This window comes from Hemicordylus capensis, chromosome 12 (genome assembly GCF_027244095.1).
Source record: "Hemicordylus capensis ecotype Gifberg chromosome 12, rHemCap1.1.pri, whole genome shotgun sequence".
Classification (NCBI taxonomy): domain Eukaryota; kingdom Metazoa; phylum Chordata; class Lepidosauria; order Squamata; family Cordylidae; genus Hemicordylus; species Hemicordylus capensis.
Genome location: NC_069668.1, coordinates 12,846,638 through 12,870,903, shown reverse-complemented (window position 1 = coordinate 12,870,903; position 24,266 = coordinate 12,846,638). Strand labels below are relative to the sequence as shown.

The 24,266-nt window shown below is 50.3% G+C and overlaps 2 protein-coding genes across 6 annotated transcripts in view; both read left to right on the top strand.

Moving 5' to 3' along the window:
• The window catches only part of TRPV2 (transient receptor potential cation channel subfamily V member 2), a 35,714-nt gene extending 22,935 nt beyond the window's left edge, over window positions 1-12,779 (top strand). For all 4 annotated transcript variants that reach the window (XM_053274945.1, XM_053274946.1, XM_053274947.1 and 1 more), the window contains 7 exons: window positions 763-833; window positions 2,819-2,984; window positions 4,016-4,082; window positions 4,420-4,724; window positions 6,076-6,197; window positions 6,761-6,858; window positions 7,981-12,779. In XM_053274945.1, coding sequence (XP_053130920.1) covers window positions 763-833; window positions 2,819-2,984; window positions 4,016-4,082; window positions 4,420-4,724; window positions 6,076-6,197; window positions 6,761-6,858; window positions 7,981-8,084 — 933 coding nt within the window. In that variant the 3' untranslated portion in view covers window positions 8,085-12,779. The remainder of the gene's footprint in view (window positions 1-762; window positions 834-2,818; window positions 2,985-4,015; window positions 4,083-4,419; window positions 4,725-6,075; window positions 6,198-6,760; window positions 6,859-7,980) is intronic.
• A 1,841-nt stretch (window positions 12,780-14,620) lies between these two features.
• LOC128335960 (rap1 GTPase-activating protein 2-like) overlaps window positions 14,621-24,266 on the top strand; it is a 130,944-nt gene continuing 121,298 nt past the window's right edge. For both annotated transcript variants that reach the window (XM_053274938.1, XM_053274939.1), the window contains exon 1: window positions 14,621-14,728. In XM_053274938.1, coding sequence (XP_053130913.1) covers window positions 14,640-14,728 — 89 coding nt within the window. In that variant the 5' untranslated portion in view covers window positions 14,621-14,639. The remainder of the gene's footprint in view (window positions 14,729-24,266) is intronic.

The following is a 24,266-nucleotide window of genomic DNA, read 5'->3' as shown; positions in this document are numbered from 1 at the left end:
GCACGGACTGGCAGCAACTCTCCAAGGTTTCAGGTACACTATTCTTTCCCAGCCCTACCTGGAGATGCTGCCAGGGATTGAACCTGGTACCTTCTGCTCGCAAAGCAGGCACTCTTCTACTGAGCTACGGCTCAGGAAGAGTTGAAAGGGATCTGAATGAGGCATCACTCTCTATGGTAGATTCGTGGGTTACTTTTGGCTGAATAGATTTTTGGAATCGCAAAATCTGCAAAACGTCTTTTGCAGTGGGATGCCTGAATGCAGCAGAATCTCCAAACCTTCTTCCAAACGGCTTTTGGCTTTGAATAAACTTTTTGTTTAGGAGAGGAGGGCTGGTCTTGTGGTAGTAAGCATGACTTGTCCCCTTAGCTAGGCAGGGTTCTCCCTGGTTGCATATAAATGGGAGACTTGATGTGTGAACACTGTTAAGATATCCCCCTTAGGGGATGGAGCCGCCTGGGAAGAGCATCTAGGATCCAAATTCCCTCCTTGGCAGCATCTCCAAATTGGGCTGAGAGAGGCTCCTGCCTGCAACCTGGGAGAAGCTGCTGCCAGTCTGTGTAGACAATACTGAGCTAGCTGGACCAAGAGTCTGACTCAGTATATGGCCACTTCCTATGTTCCTCCAACCCTAAAGGGGCTGAAGCAAGTCAGCATATACAAGGCTGCTCTCGTGGGGTCCCTGTTTCCTGTTCAGCTCTATGATGCCGTCCTATAGTCCACCCTGTTGTTCTAATGGTGTGTCCCCCTTCATTCATTTAGGGTCTCTACCTCTGGAGGAGACGCAAGTCCTTGAAGAGTCTGCTTGCGGATAGCTGCATTGAAATTTTTCTGTACGTTGGTGGGGGACAGGGAGGGAGGTGAAAGCAGTTACAAATCTGAAAGTGTTTCCCTCTAGAGCAGGGATTCCCAACCTTAGTGCCTCGGATGATATTGAACTACAACTCCCATCAACCCCAACCACAATGGCCTTTGTCCAGTGATCATATTCCTCCACCAGAAAGCTAGAAAGGTCCACTTTCTGTAGAACTGTAGACAAGTGCCAGTTTGGTTCCTTGTGGAACTCTATGGGACGGCAGCTTTCTGGACATTCTGTAGCTCTCTTCTGACATTATGTTGCACAGATATCCATACACCTGTTGATGTTTTGTGTGAATGACTATCCATGTATCCACATGTTTATTTTATACGTGATCCTGGTTACAGCCCCGCCCCCCAACACAGCCCACAGTGTATATTGATTGAACATGTTGTGTGAATAACTGTGTGTGCGTACAGATCAACATGTAGAAGAACTTTATTTACGGTCAATGATCAGATACACAAAAGTCAAAAGCCAAACACAAACACACCCCATATACAATACAATGCAATACAATAGGCAGAGCAAATCAAATTAAGTATAATAATGGTAAAGGTAAAGTGTGCTGTTGAGTCGGTGTCGACTCATGGCGACCACAGAGCCCTGGGGTTGTCTTTGGTAGAATATAGGAGGGGTTGACTATTGCCTCCTCCCGCTCAGGATGAGATGGTGCCTTTCAGAACCTTCCTACATCGCTGCTGCCTGATATAGGTGTTTTCCATAGTCTGAGAAACACACCAGCGGGGATTCGAACCGGCAACCTCTGGCTTGCTAGTCAAGTCATTTCCCCGCTGCGCCATAATAATGGTAGCAAGATCAAATTACATCTCATCGGCGGACCTTTGTTGTCTGATTTTCATGGCTGTCAAACAAAAGTTGGCTACCTTTTGGGTGATATCTGCACACTCATCACAGAGGAGTAAACACATGTTGTAAGACCCATCCCTACCCAGCCTATTCAGTAACAAGGGTGTAATCAAGCTGGCACGGGGAAATGACTTAATTATCAATCCAGAGGTTGCTGGTTTGAATCCCTGCTGGTATGTTTACCAGACTATGTGAAGCACTTATATCGGGCAGCAGCGATCTAGGAAGATGCTGAAAGGCATCATCCCCTACTGCGTGGGAGAAGGCAATGGTCAACCCCTCCTGTATTCTACCAAAGACAACCACGGGGCTCTGTGGTCACCAGGAGTCGAAACCAACTCAATGGCACACTTTACCTTTAATCAAGTGGGCACGTGGGTCTTTATAGAAGGAGGAGTACAAAAGAACATACTGAATTCACTGTTCCCTCTAAGGCATGCACACGTGCACGTACGCACAAGTTTTTGGATGTCCGCTCAGTTCATTTTAGATCCCACTTAGGTTGAATCAGGAAGGCCCCATTCTGAATACAGGTGCACACTCACTGCCTTGATACTGCCACCCAGAACAAAACTCATTCAGCACACAGATGAGCAAAAAATTAGAGGGTCCACTTGTGTTGCTCAAGCATTCCTTCACCCCAAGAACTGATCCTATTGGCTTGAGGTGTTTTATTATACCTGTCAAAAAGTACTGCTGAAGGGAGCACATCCAATCCGGCTCTGAAGAATGCTTTCTGTAACTTGGGGAAGGTAAGTAATAATAGATCTTTTGTTGGAGAACAGCTGACACGTACATAATACTCTCAACTGAGGTCAAAGATCATACTGAGATCCTTTTGGCGTTCTACATCCTCTAGTCTCTGCACAAATAACCTCTGGGCTTGGAGAAGGCCCAAGGGCAGCAGGTATTTGGGGGACAGTCCATAGGACAAAAATGTCTCTCTCAGTTCCATCTCCCATCCCGATTTATAACTGTCAGCAAGCACCAGAGGTGTAGATCTGCGTGTCTATGTACACTGTCATGTTGGACGTGGTGTGTAAATAGGGCTTGATAACCATCTCCACTTTCTTCTTCTCGTCTCTGCAGGTTGGTTCAGTCGTTTGCACTGCTGACCTCTGTGCCACTGTACCTTTTGGGCATGGAAGAATATGTACCTTTCATGGTTTTCTCCTTGCTTTTGGGCTGGGTGAACATGCTATACTACACCCGTGGCTTCGAGCAGACCGGGATCTATAGTGTCATGATTCAGAAGGTTGGTACAGATGTGTTCAAAAATAGAAGGTTTCCAAAACAGAAGGCATCCAGGCCTCAGACGTGCCTGAAACTTGTACCTCTGACGTGGTAATGCTGCCCTCTAATCTCAGCTGTTCGGGGGTAGGGATTAGGCTTGGCTGTGGATATGTGCCCATCCACAGTGAGTTTATGCAAGCCTAGTTTACAGGGAAAAGGCACCACTAGGTGAGCATGATGTCTCCTGCCTTTAAGTGTGCCTCAAAACCCAACACGACCAACAGATAGACACATGGCTTTCTTTCATTAATTAATTAATTGTTGTAGTTTACATGTAATTACATTAATTGTTACATGTTAGATCTTGCCTTGTGTCCCAAGACCCAAGGGCGGGTGGTGTACAAAAATCTAAAAATTGACAATTATATACACACTCTCTCTCTCTCTCTCCCTCCCTCTCATACATGCACACACACACACACACCCCAATATAAAATGGCATCCAGTATGGTTTCAACAAGTATGGCTCATTTATTCATTCATTCATTGTTTATACCACCTTCCATAATGCATCTCAAGGCAGTTAGCAAAAGTTAAAATACAATAACATTCCATAAAAAGTTACATTAGAAACCTTTAAAGGTTACATTAAAGTTACATGAGTGTAATGGTAAAACGACAGATATATGTGAGAACAGTGTTACCCCTACCATTCCCTGTCTGTGTCGGGCAGCCCCTGTTGAATTCTTGCCTGTCATGCAAGGTGCTTAAAGGCACAGGGGCTGCTGTTGTGAAGGAACGGAACCCAGAGCGGTGCACAATGGTCATGGTTATCCCCACAACAACCCTATGAAGTAGGTTGTGCTGAGAGAAGTGCCTGGCCCAGAGTCACCCCTGTGAGTTTCATGGCTGAATGGCCTGGCCCAGCTCTCTAACCACTGCACCATGCTGGCTTTGTGTTACCAATGCTGCACGGCAGCTGCTGGTTAATCTTAAAACCACTTCAACACAGCAGAGACCTGTTTTGATTTTCTCTGTGAATTTTCCTTGCAGGCTATCCTGAGGGACCTTCTGCGTTTCCTCTTGGTCTACGTGATCTTCCTCATGGGCTTTGCATTAGGTGAGTGTTGCATACATAGGAACATAGGAGGCTGCCATATACTGAGTCAGACCCTTGGTCTATCTAGCTCAGTACTGTCTACACAGACTGGCAGCGGCTTCTCCAAGGTTGCAGGCAGGAGCCTCTCTCTCAGCCCTATCTTGGAGATGCTGCCAGGGAGGGCACCTGGAACCTAGATGCTCTTCCCAGAGTGGCCCCTTTATCCCCTAAGGGGGGTGGGAATCTCTTACAGTGCTCACACATGCTACCACCAGACCATGTTGTGAACTGCCTTGAAATAAACTGGGTTATGGAAGGCAGTATATAGATTTAACCATGGGGGGGGTTCCCATTCTAGCCCTCTTCACTCTTGCTGGAAAAGCTCCATCCTTCAATACGACGGTTGCCCCAAAGATGGAGGAGGACAAACCCCCGGTCTTCTACTCGGGGCTGTTCCAGACCTGCCTGGAGCTCTTCAAATTCACCATTGGGATGGGTGACCTGGAGTTCCAGGAGCACGTGAAGTTCAAGTACTTCGTCATGTTCCTGCTCCTGCTCTTTGTGATCCTGACCTACATCCTCCTGCTGAACATGCTGATTGCCCTGATGAGCGAGACGGTCACCAACGTCTCTGTCTACAGCCAGAGTGTCTGGAAGCTCCAGGTCAGTCCCACAGCGTTGCCTTCTCTGCGGGGCTTCTTCTGAGCTAGGGCCGGATTGGCTGATCTGCTACATATGCTACAGAGCAGGAACCCAGCAGGATGGGGCAGGGGCCCAGCTGTGTTGCAGTTCTTGTTATCTCTGGGGTGATGATGGTCCAGAGTTACCCTTTGCTTCTTCAGAAGGCAGCCTTTGGTATCTAGCTGGCAGCCAGAAGGAGCCTGAAGAAATGGCCCTGTAGTAACTGCATTAGTCTTTGTGACACAGATAAATTGTTGTATACATCTTGGCTGGAAGTACTGAGAAGACGTACAAGATGTTCCAGTCTTCGTAAAAATTATTTCCACGACAGTAATCAACATCTTTGCACTTAGAACATAAGAACAGCATGGCTGGATCAGGCCCAAGGCCTATCTGTTCTAGCATCCTGTTTTATACAGTGGCCCACCAGATGCCTCTGGGAAGCCCGCGGGCAAGAGGTGAGGGCAGGCCCTCTCTCCTGCTGCTGCTGTTTCCCTGCAATTGGTATTTAGAGGCATCCTGCCTTTGAGGCTGGAGGTGGCCTATAGCCACCTCCAGGGAACTTGATCAAGATCATAATTTGAAATGGAGGTCACCGTGTCACTGTAGGGGACTTTGTAACATGTGGATTGTTTGGATTTAGTTATTTATGTTGACAAAAATCTTTGGATATATTACTGAAGTGGACTATAGTAAATGCAGATTTCCTATCAAGTTGTGTGTTTTTTTGCATTTTATAGTTGCACTCAGTGTTCCCTCTAAGGCGTGTGCGTGTGTGCGCGCTCACACATTTTTTGATGTCCACTCAGTTAATTTTTGATCCTGCTCAGAGTGAATCAGGAAGGCCCCACTCTGAATGCAGCTGCTCACACACTGTCTTGATACTGCTGCCCAGAACAAAACTCATTCTGTACACAGATGGAAAAAAAGATAGAGAGAACACTGGTTGCAATCATATCTGGATGTATGGTTCATGCATATGTATTTATTTAGTGCATTTCTAAACCGCTGTATACAAAAATGTCCCTGGGCGGTTCTCAATCTATAACTTGAGTTGTGCCTGCTATAATAGTATATTCAGTGTGGTTTGAGTGTAGTTGGGATCTGTTTACATTGGAAACGAGATCCTGGACACAATGGACTCCAGCACAGGAGTGTCCGTTAGTTCTTAAGAAGACGGTCAGGGCAACCAAACCAACTGGCCCTAAGCAGGTCACCCAGTGGGGCAGAAGTATGGTTATCCCTATGGCATGGTCCCCCTCAGGAGTCTAAGAAGATGGGCAGGTAATTGTGGCAAGTGTGAACATAAGGTCCTCACGTCTTATATCCCCAGAGAGCGATTGCTATCTTGGAGCTGGAGAAAAGCTTGTTGTGGTGTTGGAAGAAGCCGCGAAGGACAGGCTGCTTGTTGTCTGTCGGCTCAGAGGGAAGGAAAGACGAGAGGTGGTGTTTCCGGTGAGTTGGGGCAGGCTGGTGAAAATTCCACTGGGCATGCTCAGTGTTGGCGACATGGGGATAGGCAGTCCGCCCCTTGCTTGGAGTGTGGGAAGAGCTTCAGTCAGAGGGCGAATCTTAAAGCACACCAAAGAATTCATACAGGGTGCTTTCCAGATTAATCGCTCAAAAGCGGCTAAACGCCTCGTTCTGGCAAATCGTATTCAAAACGTCAAACCTGCAGGGGGAGCAGTTTCACGAAAACTTACAACCTGGAAAAACAACACCTTTTGAATGCTGGATATATAACATCCTAGCTCTATAGCGCAGTGATTAAATTAGAAACAAGGCATTGAAAATGTGAACGGCACCCTGCTGTCCACGGTGTCACAACACAGGAAGTGTGGAAGCACACTTCCGAGATCCGATGTGATCCCGTTGCAGGGTCTAATCTGGAAAGCGCCCAGGAGAGAAACCATTTAGATAGTTTCATCTGGCTGTGTTCAGTGTACGCTGGCAGACCACTGAGTGGATCCGGACAGCAGGTCCTAATAGGGTCTCCTTTCTTGGTGCTTGTTCCCTAGAGTGGAAGAGGTGAATTGGGCCGACTGGAAGAAAGAACTGGGAGCAGTCCTCAAGGAGGACCCCGCGGACTCCGGCCACTCCGAGATGGAGTTGCAAGGTAAGACCTTTGAGCAGCCCCCTCAGGCTGGGGCTTCTGTTCTGGGAGCTTGTATAAGGCATCCCCTGGCAGCTCTGAGGCCCCACAGAAAGTGTGCGAGAGGTCACTGGGCTGGTGAGGTTTTCTCTGGACCAGTGGCAAGGAATCTATGCTTTTGTTTTTTTAATTTAAAAGCATCTACCCAGTTTCTTTTCAAAGCAGAACCTAAAGCAGCTTACAAAGTCAAGATAGTAGTGTTGATGCTGCCTGAAAAGAACAGCCCTGCTGGATCAGGCCCAAGGCCCATCTCGTCCAGCATCCTGTTTCACACAGTGGCCCACCAGATGCCCCTGAGAAGCCCACAGGCAAGAGGTGAGGGCATGCCCTCTCTCCTGCTGTTGCTCCCTTGCAACTGGGATTGTGAGGCATTGTGCCTCTGAGGCTGGAGGTGGCCTATAGCCATTGGTAGACCCATCCCCTATGATGGACCATTTCAGCAGAATGCAGCTTCCTGTGTTCTTATTTCTTGGGTTTCCTGCTGGCTGCCTCAGACCAGAATGGAATCAGGAGGACCCAAACTAATCAGGAGGACCTAAAAACAAACCCAATAAAGTTGTTTATCCTCTTGAAGTTGCTTGGACATAGGAAGCTGCCATATACTGAGTCAGACCCTTGGTCCATCTAGCTCAGGATTGTTCACACAGACCGGCAGCAGCTTCTCCAAGGTTACAGGCAGGAGTCTTTCTCTCTCTCCACCTTATCTGGAGATGCCAGGGAGGGAACCTGGAACCTTCTGCCTGCAAGGCACATGCCGGTGCTCTTCCCAGAGTGGCCCCACACCCTGAAGGGAATTATATTATTTATTTATTTGTCATATTTCTATATCGCCTGATATGTACATCTCTAGTGCTCACACATGGGGTCTCCCATTCAAATGCAAACCTGGGCAGGCCCTGCTTAGCAAAGGGGACCATTCACGCTTGCTCCCACCAGACCGGTTTTCCTTCTCCCCCTGCTGATGTTGGCCCGATTCCTCCATCTGAGCAGGCACAATTGGTACTGGTCATAAGCCACAGGACGGACACACACCCACACCCCGGTTCTGTGTCACTAAGGTCTCCCCCAAACTATTTCCTTTTCCAGGGAAGGGTCTCTGGGGCTGGATGACGCAGCTGAAGGCACAGACAGCCACGCCAGAGGAGGAGGAGGAGGCGGCCCAGATCCCCCTGCGCCCCATCAGCCGCTGATGAAACCACGAGCAGGATCCAAGCACGGCTCTCGGCGAGGCCCTCTTTTCACACACGTGTGCCCATGCCCACCGCTTGAAGTCCTGTGGTGTGAAAGAGTCTTTGGTGATCACACAAAGCTTCCCTGCTGCCATGCTCTTCCCTGGAGACGGCTCACCTCTCCAGAAACCAGAAGGCATCAACCTTGTCCCAGCTTGCTTGCCATCAAACCATTTGTGCCTCAGGTTCAGTACTGAATAGTGAAAATCCTAGAACGTCAGGGTTGGAAGGGACCTCGGACGGAGGTCTTCTAGTCAGACCCTCTGCTCTAGCATCCCTGCGGGGTGGCAGTCCAGCCTGGAAATTGCCACTGAAGCAGAGCCCACCAATGCATGAGGCAGGCTGTTCCACAGTCTAAACTTCTTCCTAATGGCTAGCCTGGATCTGCTTCCTTGCCATTTCAACCCCTTGTTTCTTGTCCATACCTCTCAAGAGCAACAGAGAACAAACCCGCTCTTCTTCCGATGGAGCAGCAGCCCTTCAGGTATTTGAAGATGGCCCTCCTCTCTTCCCTTAGGCTCCTCTTCTCCAGGCTACACAGACCCTCTCTTGGAGATGCTGCCAGGGAGGGAACTGGGGACCTAGATGCTCTTCCCAGAGCGGCCCCATCGTCCCCTGAGGGGGGAGTTTCTTCTAGTGCTCACACATCAAGTCTCCCATTCATATGTAACCAGGGTGGATCCTGCTTCGCAGAGGGGACAATTCATGCTTGCTACCACAAGTCCAGCTTTCCTCCTGCTAATTTGGCGAACCAGATAATTTGAGTCAAAGGGTGGTAGCTTCGGAATGTTTTCCAGCTTGTGGCCAGGCAGGGCAGCGCTTGGGTCCTCTGGGCCAAACTTTGCCAGACCCCACCCCCTGCCTAAGGTTAGCGGGGCTCCTGAGTTCTTGTGATGGGGCAGAGGCATAGAGCTAAGGGTCAGGATGGCGCCTTCAAGACTCCCCCCTGCCCTCGTTTCTGGGGTGTGGACCTACACACGGCAAAGAAAGAAGCGCAAAATGGGATGCCTTAAATAAAACAGAAGTCCGTCCACTTTTGCGTATCTAATCATTTACTTCTGGACACATGTGGCCTTTTTGATGTCGCAAGCCATCAACTTGTCCCTAATCTGCAAGGGCGATTCCTGACCTTGTGTCTCCTGTTGATGCTGGACTACAGTGCCCATCATCCCACGACGCAGCTGGGGATGATGGGGGCTGTAGTCCCACACCACCTGGGCCCTCAAGGTTGCGCACTCTTAAAGTCAAAGGATCGTTTGGCCCCTCATTAAGCCTGGCCTGGCCTGACTGGACAGCTCCTGCTGCATCTGCTAGCTGGCACTCTTTGTTTACATGGTTACACGTTCACTGCGGAATCAACCAGAGTTCCACCCAAGTCTGGTTTTGGAGGATAAGCAACCCTTTCCTCCCCCTGTGCAAATAAAAGAGGGTGGGATATCTCCAAGGTACTTTAGAAACGCTGGGTCCCAGAGCATGTTCTAAAATGCCACCCATCTTGCTGAAGCTAAGCAGGTCTTGGTGTGTTCAGTGCCTGGATGGGGGCTGTAACTTCGTGCTTTGCATCTGCTTTGCATGCAGAAGGCCCCAGGTTCACTCAGCATGCTGGTTCCTTCAGCAGAGCAACACAGACATATCTTGATGATGTAAAACGTCGTTTTCTTCTACCCCGGAAGGAGGGTGTTTGCTCAAAATGCATCGGATCTAATAATCGAGGAACCCTGGAAGCGGCCTTCTGCTGAGTCAGGCCAGCTAGCGCAGTGGTGTCTGCACTGAGTGGCAGCGGCTCGCCCAGGTTTCAGGCAGGAGTCTTTCCCAACCCCACCTGAAGATGCTTGTGTGTGCAAAGCAGATGAAACACTACGCTCCAGTCCTTCCCTTCCCACAGCTACCATCCAGCCACTTACCCCTGCTAACTGAGCAAAGAGGCACCTTTTAAAGTGGTGATTCTCTTACATTTAGCAGGTGGAGAGCAACTGGCCCTGTCCAACCCCAGCACAGCATCCCTCCAGTGGCTGTTGCTGGGAATCTGCCTTGCGATGGCGGATATTTATATATTCTCCCATCCAGGCACTGACCACACCAAGACCTGCTTAGCTTCTTGTACCTTCTGTTTCTTTTTAGATTGTGAGCCCTTTGGGGACAGTGAACCATCATCATGAATTATGTAATATTTATTTTTCTATGTAACCCGCTTTGAGGACTTTGGTTGAAGAGTGGAATACAAATATTCGTAGTAGTAGCCAGTCACCATGCTTTTATCCCAGAGAATTCTGCACCCATCAGCCGCTGTGCTACAACAGGTCCCGAACTGCTGCTGTGAGCCTGAAAAACAAGAGGATAAAAACAAGAGGATTTACTCTCACAGCCAAGGCACGAGGGGGGTCGCTCTTAGAACTGGTGCTCCATAGTCCCAGTGTGTTGAAATACTTGGATACCAAGTATTGTTCCAGCATTATTATTATTATTATTATTATTATTATTACATTTATATCCCGCTCTTCCTCCAAGGAGCCCAGAGATGGGAGTTTCTCTTTCACAACGACCCTGTGAAGTAGGCGAGGCTGAGAGAGAAGTGACTGGCCCAGAGCCACCCAGCCAGTCTCATGGCTGAAGGGGGATTTGAACTCGGGTCTCCCCGGCCCTCGTCCAGCACTCTCACCACTACAGCACGCTGGCAGATAATGCAGCTCTCAGGGGCCTAAGGAGGGCCAAAGCACTGCCTCCCACCACCCACCATCACAGTGTGGGGCTAGAGAGCAGGACTCCCTCTGTGGACAGACCCTTGTGATGTGGGAAGCAGTAGTGCCCCAGCATTCTGGGGTGGGAGTGGGGCTGTGGCTCAGTCGTAGAGACTGGCAGCGGCTGCTTCTCCCAGGTTGCAGGCAGGGATCTCTCTCAGCCCTGTCTTGGAGATGCGGCCAGGGAGGGATCGTGGAGCCTAGATATGCTCTTCCCAGAGCAGCTCCAGCTCCAGCCCCTAAGGGGAAGATGGTTGCATATGAATGGGAGACTGGATGTGTGAGCACTGTAAGAGATTCCCCTCAGGGGATAATGGGGCCACTCTGGGAAGAGCAGAAGGTTCCCAGTCCCCTCCCTGGCAGCATTTCCCAGATAGGGCTGAGAGAGAGATTCCTGCCTGCCGCCTTGGAGAAGCCGCTGCCAGTCTGGGTTGACAATCCTGAGCTAGAGGGAACAAGGTTCCGACTCAGTAGATGGCAGCTTCCTCGGTTCCTATGACTGGCAGCTGAGTAGGAGTGTCCAGCCTGGCCAGGCTATATGCCCTGTGTGTGCTCACGAGAACCAGTCATGTGCTGGCAGAAAACAAGCTGGTGTGGGGGAGAGAGTGACCATGTGGTTTGCTGCTATCTGGGGAGGACAGGCCTGGGACCTGCTTTTCCTCCACCCTTGTTGGGTAGATTGGTGGCCTGGTCCCCAGATGGGCCAGTTGAGGCAGAGAAAGGGGTTGCTCATGACTGCCCAGCCAAGACTGGTAGCCGGCAGCTCACCCTCTTGGCCAGGGCACAAGCACAACACGTCTTTTCCGAAGACTGATGCAAGCAGGCAGTGCTTGATTGGAGGGACCAAATGCTCCCCCAGTATACCAGATATATTCCAAAGAACGGTGCGAACCCCAGGTTGCTCAGCTCTCAGGGAGGACCAGCCGGAGACTCTGTTGCTGTTGCATGCTGGATCACAGCTCCCATGATCCCCTGCCACAATGCACTGGAGAGGCTCAGCCTGGCCACTCCGCCCTATATCTCCACCCCTTCATAGAGCTATAGAGCATTTCAAGCGGGGGTTTCAGCTTGAGGGGCCATTCGGTGCCTGTTCCTAGGAGTGGTGGTCTTGGTGGCGGCGGGGCGGGTCTTGCCCCGCAATGGTGCTGGGCCAGGGGGCTGGATCCTTCCAGGCCCAATGCGGCGGGGGGGAGCCGAGCCAGCCTCCCCCAGCTGGCCTTGGCCCCTCCCCTCTCGAGGCCAGGGGGCGCCACGTGACCCCGAGCGCTCCTGCCCGGCAGCCACTGAGCGCGCATGCGAGCTAACCGCGGCGCCCTCGCGCTTCTCGTCCCCTCTCTCGCCAGGGGTGGCTCCTCCTCCTCCCCGCCTGTGAAGCCGAGCGCAGCGCAGCCAGTGCCAGCCCCGCCTCTCTCCGTCGCCGTGCGCGCGCTCGTGCCGTCACGCGGGGCTCGAGAGAGGCCGCGGCTGCGCGCGCATATATCCCTCCTCCTTCCGGCCTCGCCTCCGTCCTTTCTCCCTTTATTGTTTTGCCTGGGTTGGTCCCACGTGGTGCCGCGGCGGCGGGCGGGACGCCAGTGTAGTGTCACGTAAGAGGAGGAGGAAGTACTGAAATCTGATGGGGTAGGGGAGAATAACACACTAGCCTATCAGAAAGCCCTACAGTGTACCGCTCGTTGATGGATATGGCAAAGTGATACTACAAGGGCCCTGAACTTTTAGAAGGAGCTGGTGTTATTTCCAACGGGTTTAAAGATTATGCCCACTTAAGTCTTGCATCCCCCCCCCATTCTTTTTGTCATTCATTCTGCCATGTAAATATCTGTGCATTTACTGTTGAAAGGTATTAAAAATACTGTTTGCTTGTTTTTTTTGCATAGAAAGCTTCACCAGGAATAAAATCAGACCTCATGGCACCACCGTTAGGGTTTTGCAGCTTCATGAGAGGGTTAGGGTTAGGGTTATAGTTTTGCAGCTTCATAAGAGGCAGAAATCAAAGGGGACAAGATTCCTGGTTAACGAATCATCTCCGTGGAGGACAACTGGAAAGGAGTGGCAAGATACATTTAAATTTAAGAATAAAACTAAATCCTGGACTTAATTTCCCATGCCAGCATCAAGCAAATGCTGTGTTGTGTGCTATTGCTGATGTTTTAAGTGTAGAAAAAGCCATTGTTAAAGCCACAGCTACAGCTGGCAACCCAGATTTCCCCCAAATCTGGGAAGTCACTGTCCTCTTGCTAACTTCCCTTCACCGAAGCTACATCTGTTGCTGCAGGTGCTGAGAAAAGCTTTGCTCTCTGCAAGCTCGGGAAACTCAACCAGGAGCTTTTCCACAGCTGGCTTTTAGCTCCTATCTGCTCCGGAATGGAGGGGGTGCGTTCACATTATTTATTTACTTAGTTATGTCTACACTTACATCCCACTCTTCCTCCGAGGAGCTCAGAGCAGGGTACATGCTTACCTTTATCTTCACAACAACCCTGTGAGGTAAGTTAGGCCAGATTGGCCCCAAGGTCCCTGCAAGCTATGGGGGAGCACTTCACACGCGACTCAGGTTTTTCATTGCATAGTCCAATTTCTATCCAGGGTAAAAAGGTCCACTTTTTGTGCTGGGTTTTTTGGGCAGTTTTGAACTCACAGTAAAGCCTGCTGTGTGAAAAACACCCTGGACGTTTTTCAGACAGCAAGCTTTACTGTGAGCCTCTACTGCAAGTTGCATAACAGATACTCCAACACAAAAAAAGGAGTTTATTTATTTATTTTACACTACGGACATAAATTGGGCTAGGTTCCAATCGTGTGTGAAGTGCTCCGTGAAATATTACACGGACTTCAGGGTAAATCTGACCGACTCGTGATACAGATTCAGGGTAAATCTGACCGATACACATACACCCTCCCAAAGCATGAAGTTGCTGTCCGAAAAAGCTACTGGAAGTCCTATTTTTGGCCTGCTTTTGTCAAAAATCTCTCTGCCACGTACTCATTTGGGGCCCTTGGGAAAATCCCTCTTCTCTGACCTCAGAGGGTCTTTCTTTAGTTTTCAAGAGGAAAGCATACATACTATTATTATTGTTTACACAGTCAGACAGGTGATATTGACTGGTTTGTTTTATCCAGACATTGAGTTCTTCCCAAGGACCTGGGATGGCTGAATTCTATTATCAGTGTTGTTGCTGTCATTATTATAGATATCATCATCACATAATATAGGCTGTTCCCAGTAAAGTTGCTTTTTGTAACTGGCTGGTGGTAATTTCTGTGGCCCCTATGGTGTTTTGGAATTGCACTAGGGCACCAGTTACTACTGGGATTATTTTGGTGGGGGGCGGGGGGTGTAAGTCTACTAACCCTCTTGCTCGCAATCCTGCAGATTGCTCTAGTGAAAAATATTACAGTGAAAAATATTATAGGGAAACAGATTGCCAAGAAAATATACAGTGAAAATATACAGTGAAAAATATTATAGGGAAATGGATTGCCAAGAAACTGAGGACCAACAACAGGAAGTACCTTTTCACCCAATGCATCATCAGCTTGTGGAATTCTCTGCCACAAGATGTGGCAGCCAACAGCGTGGATGGCTTTAAGAAGGGTTTACATCAATTCAGGGAGAACTGGTCTAACATAGGCTACTCAGTAAGTACTAAGTACTTAGTTTGCATAAGGTAAAACATAAAAAGGGGATGGCCACAAACAACACACGTTTTGATATACACGTCAGCATCCATGACTTCCCCCAAACTAATTAAGCACCTGCTTAACACGTAACAAAAGTATGGAGGAGGAGGAGGAGAGGAGGAGGATGACGACTCACAGCAGTGCCTGTTTATTGCTAACGCTGAGAGAAAGAAAACCTGGGAGAGGGTGAGTCTGCAACAAAAATGGCTGGCTTGCCGTGGGGGCTGCTGGCCTACTCAAGTTCAGGCTTCAGCCAGGTCTACACAGAGACCTCTCTGGAACCCCTGCCCACCCGCTGATCAGCTGAGAGGCAGGCCAGGAGAGAAGTGGCTGGCTGAGGGGCCCTGGGGCTGGGCAGGAGGGAGGCAATGGGGGGGAGCCATGTGAGGGGGCTCTGGGGGGCTCCCCCCAGGCAGTGGGTCCCCCAGACCACTGTACCCTCTTGCCTAGTTGCAATTCCTCCCATGGTCCTCTCTCCTGCTTGTTCTCCTGGCTGGCCATCTAAGCAGGAGGAGAGGTCTCCATTGAGTAGGCCTTGCTGAAGCCTGAGCTCAAGTAGACCAGCAGGCCTGGAAGGATGCAAGCCAAGGGGCCACCCTAGTTCTCTGCGGCAGACCCCCTGCCCAGCCCAGCCTTTCCCAGGTAGGATGTGCATTCCTTTTTTTGTGGTTACCTCCCCCTGCCCCGGATATATAGGGGCCTGCTTGCCATAGGGCTTTGATGTGGGGGGTGGGGGAGGGAGACTGGGAAGTCTCTGAATATTTGGTTTAAAAGAGCTTGCAAAATTGGCTGGCTTAAAAAGAAACAAACAAACAACTATCTAGAAAGGTCCTATCAGTGGCTTGTTTCATGGCGGAAACTTACGAAGACGTCTGGGACAAACAATGTTACGTTTGTTTATCCATCCCCTCATTCATTCATAAATGCCCTTCAGCTGTTCAAGGTGTTTTGCAGCCCAGGAGGAGGCCTGAGGGAGGGCTGTGGAGGAGCCGGGGGGGGGGGGGCCTTGCTTGGAGGTTTGTTTTCCTTGCGCGTGGGAACTGCAGGGCCCGTTTTGATCATGAGAGTTTCTAGTGTGTTCTAGGCATTGAAAGGAGCACAAATGGATAGTCCTCCCTGTATATCACTCTATATTGTGAAGTGTGCGTGTGTGTGTGTGTGTGTGTGTGTGAATTCCGTGCAATGTGTTTCCAGGCAGCAGACTTACTTTGAAATATCAGACTTAAATCCTTGGGGGCCTGGGGTGTGTGGAGGCCCTAGACTTTTATTTGGGGGTGTGTGTGCATTTTAAAATCTCGTCTCTGGGCCCACTCCAACCTTTCTATGCTCCTGGTTGCTTGTATCTCCTTTGTGTTTCTTTCTGGGTAACTGGTCCCTTTAGGAATCGGGAGCCTTCTTAAGGCCCTCTTGGGAGCCAGCCCTGCTAACTGGGCCAAAGTGGGGGGCTCTCAAATTTAGTAGGAACTGTCATAGGAACATCGGAAGCTGCCTCCTACTGAGTCAGACCCTTGGTCCATCTAGCTTAGTACTGTCTTCACAGACTGGCAGCGGCTTCTCCCAGGTTGCAGGCAGGAGTTTCTCTCAGCCCTCTCTTGGAGATGCTGCCAGGGAGGGAACCTGGAAGCTCCTGCATGCAAGCAGGCAGATGCTTTTGGAAAGTATGATATCAGCAAATGTTCTGTTTATGAATAGCAGAGCTCAGGCAAAGAAAGTTGATGCTTTGAAAGTGGTCCTGATCGATGCAACCCTGTACTCAGGTGTCAAATGGGAACAAGAGGGAGGGGGATTTAATACCGGTCTCTAAAAAGGGGGCCTCCATGACTGGAGGCAGCCCATTCTTAAGCAGGGGCTTGAGAGGGGCCCCTGCGGGTTCTGTCGGTTTTTCTCTCCATAGTTTCGCACCCTGTCTTTGAGCCAGGATGCTCAAGCGGCCTTTGTGGGGTTCCAGCTCTGGGGAAGTTATGTCAGACCTGGAGGCGAGCCCAGACAGAATGGCTGTCTTTGGATGACTGCCGAGGCCTCTGAATGGAAGCCAGGTGGGCTGGCTGCCGGATCGTGGGAAGGGAAGGGTTCATGCTGCCGCTTTTGCATTGGTTGCCACGGCACGTGGGTGTGGCAAGATCTCCGAAGTGTGGCCAGAGGGCACCTCTTGGTTTTTTGGTTCCTGCAGCCTCCTCTTGTGTGTCCAGGTTGAAGAGGGGCACAGCCCTTCAAGCCAAAGGGTTCCTTGGGAAGGAAGGGTTAATGGATGGGGCTGTGAGCTGTAGGACTACCACCCCTTCTCCGACTCCAACTCCTGCTAACTGAGCAGAGAGACACCATTTAAAGTGGTGATTCGCTTACATTTAGCAGGAGGAGAGTAACTGGCCCTATCCAGCCCCAGCACAGCATTCCTCCAGTCGCTGTTGCTGGAGTCAATCTCAACGTTTCTTTTTCGATGGTGAGCCCTGACTTATGTATGATACATTCATCTGATTTGTGTATGGTTTATTTTTCTGTGTAAACCGCTGGGCAAATTTTGGTTGTAGTAGTACAAATAGGACAGAAATTTACATACCGCTTTTCAACAAAAGGTTCCCAATGTGATTTACAGAAGTCTAAATAAATAAGTCATAACTAGCTGAACCTAACTTAATCACAGAGCATCTGCATGCTAGTCCTTGCTTGTTCACCTCAGAGATCTCCCCACCCTCACCCTTCCTTCTTTCTCTCTTCCCCCCTTCTCTCTCTTAACAGATCTTGTTCATCTCGTTTCCTCCTCTAATTCACCCAACGGCAGCCTCCTTCTCCTGAAGGGGCTCTTTCCTCCCTCGCCACCCCTCTCTTTGCAGACCCCTCCCCACTATCCTCTTATATTCTTGATATTTAATTCTCCAAGACGTACCCGTGGCTAATCCCGTGTGTGGCAGCTCTCACGAGAGCCACCTTTGCTCATCTTAGCAGGGAGAGAGGGAGGGACAGAGGCTGGGTTAGAAATGTGCCACATGGCTCGACATCAGGCCGGCTCGACCCCAAATGGGCTCGTTTCGAGGGCACAACCGCAAGCCAGATGGGGCCTAGTTTGGCTCGAGGTTGAGGCAAACCAACTGGCCCCGTCCGGCCCTGCTTCGGAGGGTGCCATGGACGTTAATTTGTTCCCCTTCAAAGCAGACTTACCATGGCCGAGGGCTTCGATGGCTTTGGGTGGTGCTGTTGCTGCTGCAGGGGTCCGGCGACCCCCCCTCCCACCCAGCCGGATTGGCCCATTTGGGGGCTATTTTGGCCCTCTGAGAGCATGCAGTGACCATTTTTGAGACCACTGTACATGGGCCATTTGGGTGGCCAGATCACAACCCGGGTCATGACCTGCCCATGCAAATGGCCTGTGTGCATGTGTGGCAGGGTCAAAAATCACCGCTGTGCACTTACAGAGGACCATAGTGGGCTGAACCAGCCTGTAGCAGACTGGGAAAGTCCCAAGCAGGGGGAAACTCTCACCACCGTGGACAAGCCGTGGCTGACGAGGCCCTGTCTATTGCCATTGTCTGCTGCCACATCTCCCTGTTTCCCCCTAGCCCCACTGCGCACTGAAGCAGCCAACTTCTCGGCTCCTCCCCACTCACTGCGCTGGCCAGAGACGTTGCTGCATGGTCAGCAGAGGACCTCTTTCTCTCTGTTACTACTCACACTTATTTCCTGCCAATTACTGAGTCAGACCCTTGGTCTATCTAGCTCAGCACTGTCTGCACGGACTGGCAGCAGCTTCTCCAAGGTCAGGAGTCTCCCCCAGCCCCACCTGAAAATGCTAGGGAGGGAACTTGGGAGCGTCTGCATGCAAGCAGGCAAATGCTCTTCCACTGATCTATGGCCCCATCCCCTACTGAGCTCACACTCATTCGAATGCAAACCAGGACAGCCCCTGCTTAGCAAATCCCAAGTCATTTGAGGCCCCTCTCATTCATTCCACCTGCCTGTTTAGGCCGCAGGCTGCTCTTTGTATCACCGGCGAAGCTCTCTCCGTTCAGACTGGCTGCAGCCGAGCGGACGTCATTCTGACGCCAGCGGTCTCAGTCGGCCCATTCACGCCACCTGTCACGTCCTGGCGGGCTTGTTCAGGATGCATCCTCTGAGGATGCAAGGCACCAGGACGGCCCTGCCTTTAAGAAGCCCCGGGCTGCATTGGGACTCGGAAAGGGCTGGGCGAAAGCCGAGCGGGAGAGAGCCCAAGGGCAGTATAACTCACGCTGCCAGCCAAAGGGTGTGTGCGGGTTAAGGAGGAGGGAGCAGCTGCAAGGAGCTCTCACCAGTCAAGACTGATCCCACCTCAGCTGGGCTGCCAGTCAGGGCTGGGCCCTCACCGATGGCATGGCCAGCAACCTTCCCTTGGTGCCAGCTGGGCTCAGTGCACCAGGGGTGACCCCTGTCTCTGTCGGGGGTGGAGCCATCATTGAGTGGCAGGGTTCAAGAACCCTGGCTGCCAATCAAAAAGGTTGCCGGAGCACTCCTCGCACACGACGCCATGTGCAAAGGGGGCGTGGCTTGGGCTTGCAAAGGGGTGTGGCTTGGGCTCCAGAGAGCCTTTGCACGCTCTCCAGAGCTCAGTTCCAGCCAGCATTGGCTGGCTGGCTGCATTAATTTCCCTTCCTTGCCCTCCAGCGAGGGAGAGAACGGGAAATATATATGCACCCAGCCAGCAAACGCTGGCTGGGAACGTGATCCGAAGGGCTGGGGCGGGCCCTCTGGTGATCAGGCCACGCCCCCTTGCAAGTGCTATCTTCCCCTCAGCCGTCACCGGTGCATGTGCCGCAGCCGAGCCAGAGGTCTCTGTACAAGGTTTGCGATCGAGGTAAGGGTTACCTCTGCCGTGGGTTTGCTGATTGTGTCGCCCCCAGCCTGGCATGGGTGGCTGACATCAGCACGGGCAGCGGCAGGCTCATGTCCGTGCGTGTTTGCTGATTGTATAGCTCCTAACCTGACGTGGGCACCAGGCCTTTGCTGACGTCTGCTGCCCGTGTCAGGTTTGGGGCTATACAATCAGCAAACACAGGACAGAGGTACCCATGATCTGTACTGCAAACCTTGCGCAGCGGCCGGGTTCACCTCTGCTGCATTTACCCCAGCCAGCCCCAAGGGAAAGACGCTGGCCACACCGTTGGTTTGGGGCTATACACTCAGCAAAATGCGCAGGGACAGAACTACCCCTTACCTCGGCTGCCACCTCCAGGAGCATTTCCAGACGGGGGTTTTAGCTCGCTTCTCCTCCAGAATGGAGGATGTGCGTATCGGCCAGGTTTCCCCCGAAGTCCCTGCAGGCTATTGGGGAGCACTTCACACACGGTATGAGTGTAGCCCGATTTCTATCTGGGGTGGGGGGGGAAATCCACTCGTTGCGTCAGTTTTGTGGGGCAAATTCGAACTCTCAGTAAAGCCTCGCAGTAAACCCGCAGTAAATCCTGCTGTCTGAAAATGCTCCTGGTGAATACAAAAAGGAGTTCCTCCTTTCATCGCTGGTGACCGATTGTTCCAGCTGTCACACTCACCAACGATCATACTCGTACACCTACCTACCTATAAAAGGGCCATACATCATAATCGCCCGGAATAAGGCAGTCCTCCCTTGAGTTGCCCAATTTAGCGGCTTCTGCTAAATTGATGAGAGGGAAAGTGTTTGGTCTCGCCTCTGAGCTGATAATTAAAAACAAAAACATGAAAGCATCTCCATTGACCCTCCACTCCTGACCTTTGACCCCCCCATCACCACCATAGCAGCTGCAGACTTCATTTCCCCTGCCTTATTTTTTCCTCCTAGAACATATGCCATGCATCCAATTAGATCTACTTTTGATGTCTGGTCCACCCCCCCTGCCTCCCCCAAAGGAATATGAAAAGAGAGAGAGAGAAAATAACCGTAATTAGTCTTTAACAAGGAATCACTTAATGGTAAACATTTCATATGCAAATGAAGCCATATTAACTAGTGTTCCTGATTGCTGAAAGGGAATCTTGGAAGACGGTTTTGTCCCGTCTTAAAGCCAAGGAACAATTGTAATTACCAATATTTTTGCTGACACAGAGGCGAAGAAGCACTCTGTAACTGGAGAAAGAAGGCTTGATTCATTACTTCAACGTTATTTAATAAGTGTCAGCATCTGCCGTGATATTTGGAGTGACGTTAGGCGGGCGTTAGCTTCTGAAACGGGAGTGCAGTTGAAGGGAAGTCGGAGTGTGTTTTGTCAGGGCAAATGTGAAGTGAGGATGCTTCATGAATAAAGGTCAGTGCTTATACTAGCAGCTGTGGCCTGCTTTTCTACGGGGAGGGGAATTGTAAGGCACTGAAGCTCCTGGATTTCCAGTCCATCACAAACCGCAGCTCAGAACCTCCTCCCACTCCTTGGGATCAGACGACATAGTGAGACGGCGCGGAGTATTATCGACATATTGTTGACATCGTCGCCCAGTTCTCCACTGAATCCCCCCAGTTGTTTTGTGTAGACGTTAAACAACATGGGCCACTTCTTGATGGTCCTTGACTTCTTGTAACAGAGCCCCCCAAATTATTGAATCTATCCAAGGGATGGGCGTGGCCAAGGGGTGCAGCTGTCAGGGTGGGTGTGGCTATTGGGGCTGTCACTGAGCGTGCCTACACTGCTGACTATGCGGCCGTATCACTGCTCCTACGTGATGTTGCGTTGCAGACTGACACATGGATTGTACAGGCCCCTCCCCCCTCCCCGCGTGTCACATTTTGGAGGCAGCAGTTAACAGGCTTATAGGGGACTAGGGCGGGGCTCACTCCCACTAGCAGCTTGCAACGCCTGTGACTCACAGGTTGCCCGCTTCCAGGGATGAGGCTGTTTGGAAAGCTTTTTAAGAAGTTAGACCAGCGGATGGCGGGAGGCGTTCCTGAATGCTTCCATCCCCAGGACTACAAACCCGCTGGTCTTACAGAGTCATTGGCAAGGCATCTCCACAGTTACAGGATACTGCTATTCTCTGTAACACAGTAGCATAAGCCACAGAGGTGCAGCTAGGTAATTTTGGAGCCTAGATCTAGAGACCTTTGGAGCCCCCCCCCCACTGGTTTTCCTCCTACCTGGCTTCCACACCACTGAAATTTGGGAGTACACACAGCTCCCAAACCTGGCAAGAACAGTTCTTGCTTTGTGTGAATGACCTCATAGTATCCCATTTGAATGCAAACCAGGGGGAAACCAGCTTAGCAAGGGTTTATTATAGGCATGTGTGTCCAAACTGCTGTTCAAAGGGCTGTCTGAGCACTTTGGGGGCAATTAAAAAGGGAACTTTAAGAAAACGGAGAGCGGGTACTTACCATCAACACGCACATGGCATCCAAATGATTCTCGCCCATTCTGGGAAAGAATTGGGGAATCGTCTTTTTCAAATCTATCCAAGACCTTCTGCAGCTACCAGGCCTGCGAGCACACGCTCCGCCAGCTTGCTCAGAAAGGGGAGATTAGAAGCCAGCCAGTAGTTATTAAAACCAGGGGTCTCAAGAGAGACCCCCTTTTCCAACAAAGGTCTAATGACCATCTCTTTCAGAGGAGATGGCAGAGGAGGCTGTAGATGTTGGCACCGCAGGAGTTAAGTGCCGGATCTGACCCTCTGCTGCTCCTGTCAGAGGAACCCAAGGGAAACATGCCTCGTTCTTCCCTGCCTGAGCGTGACAAATGTACATTTCTCAAAATTAAGCAAGTCAGAAGGCAGGCCATGGAAAGAGAAGTCCATCAAGCTGTGAGAGCAGGATGCATCTGCCCCAAGGCTTTCAAAGGAGGTTTTATCTCTTAAGATGCGACTTGTTCTGGGAAGTTGTAATCTTTTGTTAACCGGGGGCTGTCTCAGCAAACAGTATGGGGGAATATTAAAGCATTTCCTGAGAACCCAAATGGCTTTGGTGTGGGGATATGCACAGAAGCGCTTTGCCCAATTCAGTTCGAGTTTGGTTTGGGCCCTGTTTGAGGTTGAAAGTGGGGTGTTAAAACAGAGTTTAAAAAGTAATGACTTGCTGCTGCCGAGGGCTGTAAGTCATTACTTTTGACCAATGCGCATGCGCAGCAGCCCAAAAAATGGCCACGCAAATGGCCCCAAAACAGCCCAGGGAGACTCATAGGGGGAAGCCAGCAGGGCAATGGGAAGACATCAGAGACCCCTCCGGCAACCTCTGGCTTGATAATCAAGTCATTTCCCTGCTGAGCCATTAGGTGGATGGTAGCAAGCATAAATTGCCCCCTTTGCTAAGCAAGGTCTGCCCTGGTTTGCATTTGAATGGGAGATTACGTGTGAGCACTGTAAGTTATTCCCTTTAGGGGATGGAGCCGCTCTGGGGAGAGCAGAAGGTTCCAAGTTCCCTCCCTGGCAGCATCTCCAAGCTGAGGCTTCCTGCTTGTAACCTTGGAGAAGCCGCTGCCAGTCTGTGTAGACAATACCAAGCTAGATGGACCGATGGTCTGACTTGGTAGAAAGTAGCTTCCTATGACACTTGGGAAAAATATATCGGGGGGAGAGAGATCACAACTTCTGACACGTAACCTTATTCAATAAATCAACAAAGATTTCTTTCATTGGGTGACAACCCTAATTTTGAGGCCATATGGACATTCGATAACCACATCCTTTAGTCTTGCTGCATTTCAAAGTGAAGTAAAGTTGTGCCGTCGAGCCCTGTGGCTGTCTTTGGTAGAATACAGGAGGGGTTGACCATGGCCATCTTCTGTGCAGTAAGAGATTATGATGCCTTTCAGCATCTTCCTATATCACTGCTGTCCGATAGAGGTGTTTCCCATGGTTTGTTTCCCATAGTCTGGGAAACATACCAGCAGGGGCTCGATCCGGCAACCTCTTGCTCCCTCGGCAAGTTACTTCCCCTCTGCGATGATTCTGAATTTAAGGTGAGCCCCTTAGAAAACAGAGGTTAATTTCAGGTTGTGCCTATATTTACCCAAAAGGAAGAGGACTTTGGATTTAAGAAGACCTCCCACCCCACCACTGCCAATTTCTAACATCGAAAAACTTGTGCGAGGGGGAGGAGACTAAATACTAAACACTTTAAACCTTGTTTTAAAATTTTAAATTGTTGTAATGTTTATCTTTCTCTGCTGTCATGTATTTTAACTAATGTTTTAATTTTTTCTGTTGTCCTTAATTTTGTTTTGTTGTAAACTGCCCACAGACATAAGTTTTGGGCGGTTTTTTTTTTTTTTTTTTAAATATATATGTTAAATAAATACATAATAAATAACAGTCTTGGATTCAGATAAATACAGTTATTCTTTCCTAAGAGAAATACACTTCTAAATGAGCGAACTCAGCCGGAGTCTGTCCATCTCCTTAAAATGTGTATGCCTTTAGCAGATAACGGGGGGGGCTTTCGAAGGGCATAGGGGCCATAAGCGAGAAGTCCCTGCTCTTTGGTCCCATCCACTGCTTCTCTGTTAGCAATAGCAATAGCACTTACATTTATATACTGCTCTATAGCCGGAGCTCTCTAAGCGGTTTACAATGATTTTAGCATATTGCCCCCCAACTTTCTGGGTACTCATTTTACCGACCTCGGAAGGATGGAAGGCTGAGTCAACCTTGAGCCCCTGGTCAGGATCGAACTTGCAACCTTCTGGTTACAGGGCGGCAGTTTTACCACTGCACCACCAGGGGCTCATTGTTGGTGGGTAAGCACAGAGCGGAAGCTCAAGTGATGTTCAGAGGACACAGAAGGAGATGTCTGGGTGCT